The 16,591-nt window shown below is 45.3% G+C and overlaps 2 protein-coding genes across 2 annotated transcripts in view; one reads left to right on the top strand and one right to left on the bottom strand.

Annotated features, from left to right (window-relative positions):
• LOC311063058 (pyrin-like) overlaps positions 1-16,591 on the bottom strand; it is a gene marked incomplete at its 5' end in the record, with an annotated part of 670,464 nt that overhangs the window by 361,964 nt on the left and 291,909 nt on the right. The window lies entirely within an intron of this gene.
• LOC311063924 (endoplasmic reticulum chaperone BiP-like) lies at positions 1,399-3,432 on the top strand (the record flags this gene model as incomplete). The annotated part of the gene is made up of 1 exon (XM_084083556.1): positions 1,399-3,432. One exon carries the CDS (start codon positions 1,399-1,401, stop codon positions 3,430-3,432), a length of 2,034 nt encoding a protein of 677 aa, XP_083939682.1.

Here is a 16,591-nt window from a genome sequence, read left to right as displayed (position 1 = left end):
CTGCTTAAAATGTCTAAATTATAATGGTAATTGTAAGGTTCCAGTTGGACCTATCTATTCTAAATGGATCCATCCACTCAGGGTCCTTTTGGGATGAAAGCACCGAAGAAATCCAGTTCCTTCCCCCCGCCACTTCATCCTCTGCTCTTTGAGGCTGTATATACAGTATGTTGGTGCTAAGTGGCCGAGAAGAGGGCTGGACACTCTCAACATGTTTGATTTGTTGTTCACTCACTGTTCTGATGGCTCCTGCTCCCAAGCTCCAAGGGCTTTTAGACCTCTCAGAGGTAGTACTTCACACACACGTGCACGGGCGCGCATGCATGTGCACGTGCACGCACACACGCACGCACACACAAATGCAATGTTCATGTTTTTAGACAAGTCAAATCTATAATGCCAAATTTAAAAAAATCATTTTAAGTGAAAGTGGTTATGTGTGTTTATGAGTTTTATAAATATTATTGAACCAATGAAAAATGATTAACACTTTTTCTGCCAGGTATTAATTCATTAATTAATCCGCTGCTGCCACAGTTTATTACCTTATTCTGAGGTAGCCAAGATGTGTACACTGATGTAAACTAAGGCTGTCTGGGGGGGGGGGGGGGGGGGGGAGGGTCTCATCTATCCACCTGAAAACAAAAACCGCGATCGTCCGTTCTGTTGTTTTCGGCAGTTCATGAATAAGGCTCGTTTTCATCAAAAAAAGAAGAAATCCGAGCTAGACGTGTTTTTCTACACACCTAAATCTCATAACATAGGAGTGGACGAAAGTTAATCTTTTTGGGACGACGTCACGGCCGTCCATTGCTTCTCTCGCAAGTCGTGGGCTTGTAGATCTGCTATTTTCAAAAGATTTGTGTACATTTTTACATGGAAATGGGACATTCTGCATGAATAGTACTTTCTACTTTTGGTACTTTAAGTACATTTTGATACCAATACTTTTGTACTTTTACTCAAGTCAATTTTTATTCCCTGACTTTTACTTGTAACGGAGTATTTCTACATTGCAGTATTGATACTTTCACTCAAGTAAAACAATTGAGTACTTTTTCCACCACTGTCCCTTATGCACTTTCCAAATATGGACGTATCCACATCACAGCAACATCACTGCCCACATCACAGCGAAGCGTATAAAGGGGACAGACGGCCAACCGTTGTCTCCGACTGCACAGCGTCTATTAGTGGTATAATCAGATAAATCTTGAGATATTGCTAACACCTGTTGTTATAAAGATAATATTCTATCATACAGCGACCAAGAACCAAGCGAGGACGTTTGCTCACTAGCCTTCGGTTGGGAGTAACGGCCAAGGACAGAATCTGTTCGATATCTCGCTGTTCACATTTCTTAAGGGAAGCCGAACAGACGAGATGATGAAGTCGAGGATGAGGCTGTTGAGCTTGCTGCTGCTTCTGCTCGCCGGCGCTATTTTTGCCGCCGCAAACGATGCCGCCAAGGAGAACGTCGGCACGGTCATCGGGATCGACCTGGGCACCACCTACTCGTGCGTGGGCGTGTTTAAGAACGGCCGCGTGGAGATCATCGCCAACGACCAGGGCAACCGCATCACCCCGTCCTACGTGGCCTTCACCGCCGAGGGCGAGCGTCTGATCGGCGACGCCGCCAAGAACCAGCTGACCTCCAACCCGGAGAACACCGTCTTCGACGCCAAGAGGTTCATCGGCCTCGCCTGGGGTGACCCTTCCGTGCGGAAGGACGTCAAGTACCTGCCGTTCACGGTCACCGAGAAGAAGAGCAAGCCCCACTTTCAGGTGGAGGTCAGCAGCGGGCAGACGAAGACGTTCGCCCCCGAGGAGATCTCCGCCATGGTGCTGACGAAGATGAAGGAGACGGCCGAGGCGTACCTGGGGAAGAAGGTCACGCACGCCGTGGTCACCGTGCCCGCCTACTTCAACGACGCCCAGCGGCAGGCCACGAAGGACGCCGGCGTCATCGCCGGACTCAACGTCGTGAGGATCATCAACGAGCCGACGGCCGCCGCCATCGCCTACGGCCTGGACAAGAAGGACGGCGAGAAGAACATCCTCGTTTTCGACCTCGGCGGCGGCACCTTCGACGTCTCCCTCCTCACCATTGACAACGGGGTGTTCGAGGTGGTGGCCACCAGCGGCGACACCCACCTGGGAGGGGAGGACTTCGACCAGGCCGTCATGGAGCACTTCCTCAGGCTCTACAAGAAGAAGACCGGCAAGGACGCGCGCAAGGACAACCGCGCCGTGCAGAAGCTGCGTCGCGAGGTCGAGAAGGCCAAGCGGGAGCTGTCCTCCCAGCACCAGGCCCGCGTCGAGATCGAGTCCTTCTTCGAGGGCGAGGACCTGTCCGAGACGCTGACCCGCGCCAAGTTCGAGGAGCTCAACATGGACATGTTCCGCTCCACCATGAAGCCCGTGCAGAAGGTGCTTGAGGACTCCACCCTGAAGAAGTCCGACATCGACGAGATCGTCCTGGTCGGAGGCTCCACGCGGATCCCCAAGATCCAGCAGCTGGTGAAGGAGTTCTTCAACGGCAAAGAGCCTTCCAGGGGCATCAACCCCGACGAGGCCGTGGCTTACGGAGCCGCCGTGCAGGCCGGGGTGCTGTCCGGAGAGGAGGACACGGGCGACGTGGTCCTCCTCGACGTCTGCCCGCTGACCCTCGGCATCGAGACCGTCGGCGGGGTGATGACCAACCTGATCCCCAGGAACACGGTGGTGCCCACCAAGAAGTCCCAGACCTTCTCCACCGCCTCCAACAACCAGCCCGTCGTCACCATCGAGGTCTACGAGGGCGAGCGCTCCCTGACCAAGGACAACCACCTGCTGGGCACCTTCGACCTGACGGGCATCCCGCCGGCGCCGCGCGGCGTCCCCCAGGTGGAGGTCACCTTCGAGATCGACGTGAACGGCATCCTGCGCGTCACCGCCGAGGACAAGGCGACGGGCAACAAGAACAAGATCACCATCGAGAACGACCAGAACCGGCTGACGCCCGACGACATCCGCCGCATGGTGGACGACGCCGAGCGCTTCGCCGACGAGGACAAGCAGCTGAAGGACCGCATCGACGCCCGCAACCAGCTGGAGTCCTACCTCTACGGCCTGAAGGAGCAGCTCGCCGACAAGGAGAAGCTCGGCGCCAAGTTGTCCGACGAGGACAAGGACGCCATGGAGAAGGTCGTGGCGGACAAGATCGCGTGGTTGGAGTCCGAGAAGAACCCGGACCTGGAGGACATCAAGGCCCAGAGGAAGGAGGTGGAGGACGTGGTGCATCCCATTTTCGTCAAGCTCTACGCCGCCGGCGGGCCCCCGCCTTCTGAGGGCGGAGGAGGAGAGGAAGGGTGGTCGGCGCCGCGGCCCGAGGACGAGGGCGAAGAGGAGGAGGAGGGCGAGCAGGACGGCGGTGAGAAGGACGAGTTGTAGAGGCAGGGGACAAACCTTGCGTCCAAGTGGACCCTTTAACCCTTTCACTGCCACATGGACGCGTTAACGCGTCATTCTGCCAGGGCTCATCCTGCCAACGACGAGGAAACGCTGCCTTTTCTTTTTTTCCTTGTTTTTTTTTTTAATTCCACCAGGTGGCGCTCTTACCTAGCCTATGGATGGTCCCTTCAACCAGTTTGTATGCATGAGAACAGGACAATGTGGTATTGCAGGTGAAAGTGCTTTATAAGCCAGAGAGAAGTTAGTTGAGGAATGAGTATATCTGAAGCTTGATTTAGGCTCAAACCTTTTGGAAAACGTTTGAGGGACGTAATAGATATTCATTTTTTTTTTTTTATTCATGCTGTAGATCCTTTAACCCTGAAAGTGCGCAATGCGGTGACCCCCAGATAGCCATAGCCTCTGGTTTCAGCTTTAAACGAAAACAAAAAACTAATGAAAACATGGCCAAAACAAAGGAAATTCAAAAAGGAATACAAATAAAAAGAGGATTATCATGACGACCCCCATCTCCTTTTCAATTGTCTGACCCCCCACACACACACACACACACACACACACACACACACACCACACACACACACACACGGATGGTGATGGAAAGCAGCCACATTTAAACTCCAGGATCATTTCCTCGCAAGAAAAGCTTTAATATAACTTCTAATGAAGCATTGTGAACTGAAGACACGCCCCCCTCGCGTGGCTGCTGACCGCGCCCATGAATGTGTTTTTTTATTTTGTTTTTCATGCATGTTCTTTCTCACACCAGAGTTGATGTTTGGCATGTGGGTAAAAGACTGGAAAATCTAAAGCAGGGCCTCAAAGCCAAGGATTCTTTTTTTTCACCCTCTCTATTACGTCTAAATAGACAGTGGCGTGCACAGACATTTTGAGGGGCAGGTGCTCAAGTAAATTATCCTTTTTTTTGTTGACTAGGTCTGCTCTTTTTTCCCTCTACACCTATACCTCTTAGCCAAAAATAGCAGATCTACAAGCTCACAACGCCTCGCAGCGCGAGGCGTTGTGAGCTTGTAGATCTGCTATTTTTGGCTAAAGTTCTCCTCAGAAAAGGGATGCTAGGTTTCGAGTGGTTATGGTAAAAAGAAAAATCATATCACATAAAGATTTGGCGGACCCCCTGTAGTAACTCTGAGGATCCCCTAGGGGTCCCGGACCCCCTGTTGAAGACCCCTGCTGTAAACTGGGCACACTTCAAAAGGGCACTTCTGGTCAAGAGGGCAGGTGCTCTAGAACCACCTAGAGTCTATCTGTGCACGTCCCTGTAAATAGACCAATTATTTGTTTACAAACATTGAGACTGGACGCACAGGTGACTGTTGTATCAATTATACAATCATGTAATCAATTCTCAACAGATCCCCAAACCTGTTGTTTTGGGGTTTCGCTGGTTTCACTTCATTCAACCCCCCTCTTGTGTGTTGGCTAGTTAGGCGCGCCCTAGCGAGACATACTATGTACTTCACCGCGCAACGGTATTGTGCGCTGAGAACAGCTGACATACAAGCTCACAACCGCGTCGCGGATGAGACCGCTGTGAGCGGGGTGCTCCTTCCATTCCGACATCTCGCCACTCCGACTAGTGGCTTCCGCGTGCGGTTAGGGTTAGGGTTAGGGTTAGGTATAGGGTTCGTTAACGTCGGAAAGGCGACATGTCGGAAAGGCGAAATGCACCCGCTCTGAGCTTGGAGGTCTCCTATTTTCGGCGTGTTCTCTGTGTGCGTGACACCTTCGCGGGGCTGAGCATAAATTAGGCTTGACGGGCTGCAGCTGAGCGAGCAAGAGAAGGTTCTGGTGCCGTGATCATCATATGACTGATGACAGCCACTGGAGGGGTTTGGGGGACAACTTTGAATTGCTATTATTGTTTACACAAGAGCGAGAAGATCACAGTAAACATCCTAAGCATTCTTCCTCCACACTGGGAGGAAAACGGCATCTGAAAGTTTGATGGGATGCATTTTTACACGTGAGGCTGTGACCACTTTAACATTGCATCCTATGAGCGGTGGGGTTCATTTGGTGCCGGCCTGCGCGCGCATACTGGTTCTTATCAGTGTGACGTTGTCTGTTAAGGCGTCTATTGCCCAAGCTGATCTCCAGAAAACACTGCCTTGTTTAGAACAGTGCATGGTTCTCAAACGTTTTCGTGCCGTGGACCCCCAAATTGATATGCGATCAACCCCCATCTGAAAATCTTTTTTTCCCCCAAACGTTTTTGATATTTCTCTAGTATTTACACTATAAAAATTGTAATAAGATAGTTCACACCCAAAATGACTTTTTTTCCTTATCGATTAGTCACCCCATGGACACTTGAATTCTGGGATATTTGGACCAAGCTGTTGACATTCCTGGCATAGGAAGCGGGAGTCAACCTTTCATTTCCCCCAACCAACCAGAGTGCAGTGGGCGTCGCTCCAAATGTTGTGACGTCAGAGCTCTCAATGCTGCACATTGGGGGAGGAGGAGGGGGGCGTGGAGCGGGGGCGGGCACTCAGATCGGTGAACCAATGGGAGTCCCTGGCCGTCTTCTCCGGAGATTTTGAACCCGCCCCTCTATGCCAGATATCAGACGCGCTGGGGCAGGCTAATGATCTGATGACCGGCAGCGGTTCCGGTAGGAGACACAAAAGAGTCTCCTTTGTATCTCCTATACCGCTGGTCATCAAATTATTGGCTCAGGAATGCGACAAAAACAATATCCATGAATTCAAGTCTCCATGGGGTGACTAATCCATAATGATTTTTTTGGGTGAACTATCCCTTTAAGGCCAGTCCACACCAATAGCCCACCACGGGAACTACAAATTCACGCCCACTTTTGAGACAGTGCCGCTACACGAGCTCCGTGAGAACTATGAACTGCAGCTGCCAATGCATTCCCTATGAGAGGATATGAGAGTTAGCCTACTTTTAAAATATTCCTACATTAACTGGAGACGATATTGATTTAAATAAAAAGATGTTTCCAAATGTATGGAGTGTCTTTGTCAACATATCTTCTTGCTTTCTTAATAGTTGATGTGTTTCACATTTAATTTGCCACTTTCACGAGTTACCCACAATGTTAACACAGCAGAGGGGAGACGGCAGACAGACATGATGTCGCATTTCAGTGACATCACTGTCTTTACGAGCGCCGAGCACTGACCAGTGGTGTACCCACTGTAGAGGCAGGACAGGCGGTCGCCTGACCAACTAAGATCTCAAGATGACAGATATGGGACATTAAGAAGGATAAATTAAACAAATGGGACAGTTTATTAGAACACCAAAAAATTGCTACAGCCTCAGTAGTTAGCCAGTGAAATGAGGGTATTTTACAATGCCTCTCATAGAGATTGCATTGAGAGCTGCAGTTCATCGTTCTAACGGACCTCGAGTAGTGGCGCTGTGTCAAAAGTGGGCGTGAATTTGTAGGCCTTGTCTCTATGCAACTCCTTGCATCTGTCATTGTGGATAATGGTTGCAAGGAGTTGCATTGGTATGGACTGGTAGGGGTCTTCAACAGGGGGGCCGGGACCCCTAGGTGGGTCCTCAGGGTTACTACAGAGGGGTCCGCCAAATCTTTGTGTGATAGGATTATTATTATTATTTTTTTACTTTAACCACTTGAACACTAGCATCCATTTTTTCTGAGGAGAACTATATCCAAAAAATAGCAGATCTACAAGCTCACAGGCGAGGCGTTCTGATGTGAGGCGTGCTTGTAGATCTGCTATTTTTTGGCTATGCGGTATAAGGTGTAGAGGGGAAAAAGAGCAGACCAAGTGAAAAAAAAAGAAGTTTAATCTGCAAACACAATCTTATACAACTTAAAGGGGGTCCCTAGGGGGTCCTTGGCCTGAAAGACGTTGAAGACCTCTGCTTTAGAATGAATGATGTCCCACAGTGCAGCGTGGGATATAAAAACACAATCCGGAGTATTCTGAGTTGAGACATTTTTTTTAATGACAGTAAAATATTGTTAGTTTTTAATGTTATGTTGATGAATTGAATACATGGACCGCAATGGAAACATATCCCCCCCCCAGGACTTTTTTAGTGTTATCCTTTTAGCCTAAATGTCTTACTGTCTATAGTTAGGGGGTATTAAAGCAGAACGGTTTTGTCCAGCTTTGGGAAACATATGAATGCTATGGAGATCATTACTTAAGAGACAAGGAAACTGAAAACTATATTTCATATGATAAAGAAATTGTAAACAATGTTATTTATCTATTAAATGTATGTATCATATTTTATTTTATTTATTTTATTTATTTTATTTATTTTATTTATTTTATTTATTTTATTTATTTTATTTATTTTATTTTATTTTATTTTATTTTATTTTATGTTTTGATAATAATGCGAGTGCAAGAGTATATGTGTATGCATACGTGTGAGATAGTAAATAAAAATCAAGTATTCAATCAATCATTTTCTACAAGCATTGAGAGCTGGTAGATGTGCTATTTTATTTTTTTCTCTCTCTTTTTTTCTAAAATGGAATTAATTCTGCCCTAAAAGTCTTAAGAACTACTACTTCCGCGTCTGAAATCACTGTCCCTACAGCAGCCGGCGTTCATGGGAAATGTAGTCTTTGGGTTTAATAGGCTAGTTCCAGGAAGTGATTGTTTGGACTGAGGGACATGTGGAAGTGTGTGTTTGTTGTGTTTGTTGTCAAACCAACTCTCTGAAAGCTTGAAGTGAATCCAGATCACAACCTTTAATCATTTCATGTTGGAGTTGATAAACCTGGTGTTCTGAATGAGGAATTATGGAGATAATAGTGTATAATAATGATGGATATTATGGAAATAAAAGGATATTATACTGGTGGATATTATGAAGTAAAACAGAACAACAACAGATCAACAAAGGATTCTCCATAAAGGTTGGTGAGAACATTTGCATTGTATATATTTTGTTTTAATATACGATGTGTTGATATTTACATTTGGAATGTTTAAGGAATACTTTGTTGACCTTGGAGTGTGTGTGTGTGTGTGTGTGTGTGATTGATTGATTGATGTACTTTATTTAGTAAGACATGAGAACAGTACATGGCAGTACATGGAAGTACAAATTCGCAATACAAGGTCTACTAAACTGGATAGCTCAGTTAAGCACGTAGCTTGTTTAAGATGAGATCCCCATGCACACAAATCATGTTGAGTGTGTGTGTGTGTGTGTGTGTGTGTGTGTGTACACAGAAAGCTGATGTGAGCATGATTATTATAATTTGTTTTATATATCTCTATATTTAAGAACATATTTGTGGGGTCTGGCTGTGACTTTCATATGCTCACTATATTTACACACACACACACACACACACACACACACACACACACACACACACACACACATATATACACACACACACACACACACACACACACACACACACACACACACACACACACACACACACACACACACACACACACACACACACACACACACACACACCAGTGGTGGAAAAAGTACTCAATTGTTTTACTTAAGTAAAAGTATCAATTACTTGAGTAAAACATAACTTTAAGTGCATCAAAATGCACTTAAAGTACCAAAAGTAAAAGTACTCATTTTGCAGATTGTCTCATTTCAAAAGTTTCTGAACATAAAATCTTTTGAAAATAGCAGATCTACAAGCTCACAATGCGCATTTTGAGCTTGTAGATCAGCTATTTTCAAATGTCCGAAGTGTATACAGGGCTGAAGTGGGTAATGTATGTTTTGTAATAATAATAATCAAAATCTACAAAGTAACTCAAGTTTTCAAATAATTTTAGTGGAGTAAAAGTACAATATTTGCCTCTGAGATGTAGTGGAGTAGAAGTAAAAGTACTGAAAATTGGAAATACAACAGTAAAGTAAAAAATACCTCCATTGTACTTAAGTAGCCTACAGTACTTAAGTCAGTTACCTTCCGCCACTGACACACACACACACACACACACACACACAGACAGACAGACAGACAGACAGACAGACAGACAGACAGACAGACAGACAGACAGACAGACAGACAGACAGACAGACAGACAGACAGACAGACACTGCAGCAAGGGCATTGTGCACATAGGCTGGATATCTTCGGACACAAACCTTGTAAATCCATATTTCCACGTTTTGCTTTCTTCGTAAAATGAATGGTAGAAGAGTGTCTCACAGAAGTAGTGGAAATAGCAGCGTCTACAAGCTGGCAACACGTCGCGATGCCAGCTTGTAGATCAGTTATATTCACTATTTTAAATGTTTTTTATTTTAACCCATTTAGACCGGTAACACATCTGTGTAACCACAAATACCATTGTTTTATACTTTGGCTATTCAAAAATAGCAGATCTACAAGCTCATAGCGCGGCACCGAGTGCCGCGCTATGAGCTTGTAGATCTGCTATTTTTGTTAAATCATAACTTTTTGCAAATCCTTGACTGTATATTTTTTTAAAGCGATCATTTGTAACTCAAATTTTTTGCTTCTGGGGGGTCCCTGGAACAACATATTTTGAGATGGGGGTCTGCGGCCAAACACATATAATTTATGGGGGTCCTTGACATGAAACAAGTTTGAGAACCACTGATATAGAAACATTGTTTAAAAAAGAAAAACTGTTAGAATTTTAGAAGACATTTTGTAGAATCCCCAGGAGCAAAGAATTGAGTTACAAATGTTCACTTAAAAAATAAATATATATATATATCTCTCTCTCTCTCTCTCTCTCTCTCTCTCCCAAGTAAATATATATTTTGTTATTTTTGAGTGGTGCCAACCACTCCTACAGTATATCTGACTGTGTCCGTCCGTCCGTGTGTCCGTCCTTGACCAATTAGCCCGGCTGATTGGTCAAGCTTCACGTGACACGTGACAATATGTTGTCACGTGTCACGTGACAACATATTGTTGCTGATTGCAACACAAGGATGCAACCAGTTACACTTTCGAAGGCACCACTCTCTTCACACTGGGTGTGATTCTTTTATTTTCATTTTCTTTTAAAGATTTGCAAGGTTTTTCCAAAAATAAAATAGCAGATCCACAAGCTCATAGCGCGGCACTCGGTGCCGCGCTATGAGCTTGTAGATCTGCTATTTTTTAATAGCCTAAAGAAAAGAAAAAAATAACGATAATAACGAAACAAAAAGGAAAAGTTTTTTTTTTTGTGTGGAACTTATGAGGTTTCCATGGTGACGGGGTGGATAGATAGATAGATATGCGGTGCTTCTCTGCAGCCTGATGGCCTGTGTATAATTCCACTGTATGAGTAATAAGGAGGCCATTGTAATTCAGATGGATATGAAGCTAGAAATTAGATTCGGGGGGGGGGAGCGGGGGGGGGGGGGGGCTCTTTTGCATATTGCCATTAGAGAGTTCTGCTGGCTGCCCTGCTGCCTCTGCTGAATGTCAAATGAATTGAGCGTCGGGACACATTAGAACTGCTCTCGCTTTGGTGCAGTAAATGTAGGAGATCATCCTCCACATTATTCCCATATGAACTCCAGGGGTGTATAAAGTAACTGAGTACATTTACTTAAGTACAATTTTGAGGTATTACTTTAACTTTACTGGAGTATTTCCAATTGTCTGTACTCTTACTTCTACTCCGCTACATCTCAGGGGCAAATATTGTACTTTTTACTCCACTACAATTATTTAAAAACTTTCGTTACTTTGTCAATTTTGATTATCATTACCAAACGTACATTAACCACTTCAGCCCCTATGTACAGTACATTTCGGCCATTTGAAAATAGCAGATCTACAAGCTCACAATGCGTGTAGATCTGCTATTTTCAGAAGAGTTTTATGCATTTTCTACTTTTGAAAGCTTGTGAAACGGAGACATTCTGCATGATGAGTATACTTTCTACTTTTGGTACTTTAAGTGCACTTTAATGCAAATACATTTGTACTTTTACTCAAACAAATTTTTAATGCAGTCCTGTTCTACATTGCAGTATTGATACTTTTACTTTTAAAAGTGTGAGTACTTTTTCCACCACTGCTGAACGCGTTGCATCCTGATGCGTTGTGAGCTTGTAGATCTTAGAATATTTTCGCACCTTTTTGCCCAAGTAACATTTTGAACACACGCCTTTTACTTGAAACAGAGTATTTTTATATTGTGGTATTGCTACTTTTACTTAAGTAAAACATCTGAGTACTTCTTCCACCACTGAATTCTACTATAGCCTCACAAGTAATACAAGTGTACTCATACATACACACACACACACACACACACACACACACACACACACACACACACACACACACACACACACACACACACACACACACACACACACACACACACACACACACACACACACACACACGTGCGTTCACATTAAAAAGCAGGATAATTACAGTCACACCTGTCACAACGAGACGCTAATTGTGCTCCATTCATTGGACAGAAAAACAACAACAATACATACAGTATCGCCGTGGCAACGACACTGCAGTGTAGAGTAAACAAGCAAATGATCAAAGAATCTCTCTCTATCTCTCTATCTGTTTCTCTCTCTCTATATATCTCTCTCTATCTCTCTCTGTTTCACTCTCTCTATCTGTTTCTCTCTCTATATATCTCTCTCTATCTCTCTCTGTTTCACTCTCTCTATCTGTTTCTCTCTCTCTCAATATCATAATACTCATATAGAGATGTCAGCTGTTACAATTCCAAACATGCAAACCTTAGTTTGCACGGAGAGAATCAATGCACGAGCCACCGTACAGCTACATGTCCTGGGTCTGCAGTGGCGTGCACAGACATTTTGAGGGGCAGGTGCTCAAGTAAATTATACTTTTTTTGTTTAATTGGTCTGCTCTCTTTTCCCTCTACACCTACACCTCTTTGCCAAAAATAGCAGATCTACAAGCCCACAACGCCTCGCGCTGCGAGGCGTTGTGGGCTTGTAGATCGGCTATTTTTGGCTAAAGTTCTCCTCAGAAAAAGGATGCTATAGGTTTCGAGTGGTTATGGTAAAAAGAAAAATCATATCACATAAAGATTTGGCGGACCCCCTGTAGTAACTCTGAGGACCCCTTAGGGGTCCCGGACCCCCTGTTGAAGACCCCTGCTGTGCCCTTATTTCAAAAGGGCACTTCTGGTCAAGAGGGCAAAGGGCAGGAGCTCTAGCACCACCTAGAGTCTATCTGTGCACGTCCCTGTGCGTCTGAGAGTCTAAATCTCATCAAACGGTGGTTCCGTGGCTCAAATGCACAATACATAATGGACCTTGGTATGAACAAGGTTGAAAACCAATGATTTTAAAGACTAAATCATTGGTTTTCAACATTTGTCATACCAAGGTACTTATCCTTAAGGTCCATTATTTATTTTGCATTTGAGCCATCTGTCTAAATCATGGTTCTCAGAGTGGGGTACGGGGACCCCCAGGGGTCCTTGAGCGGGTTCCAGGGGGTACCCAGATAAATGTTGGATAGTTAGGAACCAAATGGAACCTTATGTTGCTGTAACTCTGAGAGTTCTCAAATGGAACCAAATGGACCCTTACGGGTCCATTTGGTTCCATTTGTACACTCTCAGAGTTATGGTGGTCCGTGGTCTAATAAAGGGGTTCTCAAAGTGGGGTCCGGGGACCACCAGGGCCCTATACATACATCAGCTATTTTCAAAAAAATCTTGACGTTCTTCGGAAATGTTTGAATATTTTTTTTACATTTTTAACTTTAATCTTGGATGGGGGGGTCCTTGGCACAAAATCTTTTCAGATGGGGGTCCGCGGCCAAATACACACTCATTTAGGGGTACTTGACCTGAACAAGTTTGAGAACCACTGGTCTAAATGTTAGACGGATGCTAGGGTCATTGTTTACCTGTGATCCTAGTTCACTGAGACACTACACACCATCTCACTGCATTCTATGTATTATGTTTAGCTTGTTTATTGTACGTCTCTGTGGATAAGAGCAGAACAAGCGGACATTAAACACACACACACACACAGTGCCAGGTGCAGGGCAGAGGTCAGCATCTAATAACAACATAAAGTCATGCTCCACAATGTTTAACATTTATCCATTCTCCACCGTACAGTTTGGAGCCTATAAGCGGCTCTTAAGATAAGAGCTAAATGCATACGTCGTAAATTTCAAAGGAGCTTGAAACAGCGCTGAGAAAACACTAATCTGGAGGGTGGGTGGGTGTGTGTGTGTGTGTGTGTGTGTGTGTGTGTGCGTGTGTGTGCGTGCCTGTGTACGTGTGTACGTGCAAATTCATCAAAGTATGCATGCCGACGCTGTCCTGAGAAGCAGTGGTGTAAAGTCACTAAGTACATTTACTCAAGTACTGTACTGAAGTTACAATTTTGAGGTATCTTTTACTTTACTGGAGTGTTTCCAATCTTCAATACTTTTACTTCTGCTCCACTACATCTCAGGGGCAAATATTGTACTTTTACTCCACTGCAATTATTTGAAAACGTGTGTGTGTGTGTGTGTGTGTGTGTGTGTGTGTGTGTGTGTGTGTGTGTGTGTGTGTGTGTGTGTGTGTGTGTGTGTGTGTGTGTGTGTGTGTGTGTGTGTGTGTGTGTGTGTGTGTGTGTGTGTGTGTGTGTGTGTGCGCGCGTGTGCAGGGACGTGCACAGATAGACTCTAGGTGTTGCTAGAGCACCTGCCCTTTGCCCCCTTGACCAGAAGTGCCCTTTTGAAAAAAAGAAAGACAAAGTTTTTTTTTTCTCTTCAGTTTACAGCAGGGATCTTCAACAGGGGGTCCGGGACCCCTAGGGGGTCCTCAGAGTTACTACAGGGGGTTCCGCCAAATCTTTATGTGATATGACTTTCCTTTTTACCATAACCACTCGAAACCTAGCATCCCTTTTTCTGAGGAGAACTTTAGCCAAAAATAGCAGATCTACAAGCTCACAACGCCTCGCAGCGCGAGGCGTTGTGGGCTTGTAGATCTGCTATTTTTGGCAAAGAGGTATAGGTGTAGAGGGAAAAAAGAGCAGACCAAGTAAACCAAAAAAAAAGTATCATTTACTTGAGCACCTGCCCCTCAAAATGTCTGTGTGTGTGTGTGTTTGCGTGTGTGTGTGTGTGTGTGTGTGTGTGTGTGTGTGTGTGTGTGTGTGTGTGTGTGTGTGTGTGTGTGTGTGTGTGTGTGTGTGTGTGTGCGTGCGTGTGCGCACGCAAATTCATCAAAGCATGCATGCTGACAACGTCCTGAGAAGAGACGGCTTCTGCTAATATCAGCTTGTCAAGAAGTACAGTGGCAGGCAGACATAATGTGAGACAGCAGATTTGTGCAGAAGTGTCAAGTAAGAGACAGAATGAAGTGTATTAATTCTCTGGAGAATTGTGGTGGATGACACATACACCGATGTGACATGTAGCTCAGTTGGGATTTATTTATTTGTAGTGTTGATGCAGGGTTGACTTTGACAGCACATTCTGATTTAGTTTTAGTCATAGTCTTTTGAATAAAAGTCCATTTAGTTTCAGTAATATAATATTTGTCATCTGAAATGTTGGTAGGTATAAAATAGGGCTGAAGTGGTAAATGTATGTTTCATAATATCATCATTTATATGTGAAAAATAACTAGCAACTAAAGTTTTCAAATAAGTGTAGTGGAGCAAAAGTACAATATTTGCCTCTGAGATGTAGTGGAGTAGAAGTACAAGTATAGACAATTGGAAATACTCAAGTAAAGTAAAACTACCTCAAAATTGTACTTAAGTACAGTACTTAAGTAAAGGTACTTAATTACTTTACACCACTGCATCATGCTAATGTAAAACTCCATATACGGACATAGCTGACTCATGGTGACATCAGTGAGATGTCACGAGCATCAGGGTTAAACATCTCGGCTGAAGTTCTTACCGGGACGACACTGCGGCGGGTCCTAGACTCGGACAACCAGTTCCCTTTGAGTAGTATTTTATATTATATGGTAGCTGACATACTTTCAAGCTGAAGGGTTCATTAGACTGAAGAGCTCTTCTAATTGATACAATCTTTCACCATGTCGGTGACGAGGCTGTGGTGTCTAAAGAGTCTCACCGTGGCGTCTGGTCTCCGTCCCGTGGTTCAACGCTTCACCGCGGCCTCGACGGGTTCCACTCCGAAGACGGCTTTTCGTCCGCCTCTGCCGAAGCCTTCATACCCGGGCTTCTCCACGAGGGCCGGAGGAGGAGGAGGAGGATCTGGCTTGGGCCAGCAGCAGGGCCGCCAGAGGAAAGCCACCAAAGATCTTCTCAAAGGAGCAGCGAAAATAATGGAGCGATCGGCAACGGATGCTGCCTTTACGATTGCCCGCCTGGGGAGAGCGATGGTGGCGGGTGGAGCCGCGCTGGGCCTGGGCGCTCTCTGCTTCTACGGGCGACATCGGTGCCGTTGAGAAGGAGGCGATCTGGCCGCAGCGCGTCAGGGACCGGGTCTGGGAGTGGTCTGTGCCTCCTCCCTGGGATCGATTGTTATTGCCCCCCACCCCGGTGCTGGAAGCCGGGGTCTACAACGGTCTGCTGCTCTTCGGCCTGTTGTTCCTCCTGTACGACACGCAGGAGGTCGTCAAGAGAGCAGAGACCACGGGGGGTCCAGGGGAAATAATGGTCCCGTCGATGAACGCATGTGTTTTTACGTGGATACCGTGAACATCTCTAAGGATCTGTTGAGAATGCTGAGCGACGGCAAGGATGTCAGTAAGAGGTAAGTAAGCCTTGCCGAGCCCTGAGGCCCATATAGCATAGGGTTAGGGGTTAGGGTTAGGGTTAGGGTTAGGGCAGGCCTCCCTGCTTGGCTCTCAAACCTTGGTTGAGAGCCAAGCAGGGAGGCCTGCTTAGCCTGACCATAACTCATTTGATTGTTATCAAAAAACATTTAGAAAACCGGAAATCTCTCGGGTTAACCCAATGCACTACCACTACTGACCTCTAGTGCAATAGGTGAATACAAGAACGCTTGTCCTGAGTCAAATCCGGCGACCTCAGAGCGGTCGCCACCAGGTATTCCTAAACGTAACCTCAGTAAAACTATGTCTAAAAAACCTAACCTTAACCTCGGTAAAATAATATGCCTAAACCTAACCTTATTCCTAAACGTATAACCTCAGTAAAACGATATCTAAACCTAACCTCAGTAAAACAAATAAAA

Source organism: Gymnoscopelus microlampas (genome assembly GCF_963454915.1).
Source record: "Gymnoscopelus microlampas genome assembly, chromosome: 16".
NCBI classification, from domain to species: domain Eukaryota; kingdom Metazoa; phylum Chordata; class Actinopteri; order Myctophiformes; family Myctophidae; genus Gymnoscopelus; species Gymnoscopelus microlampas.
Note: the sequence above shows the minus strand (reverse complement) of the source record. Positions and strands in the feature narration are given on the sequence as shown.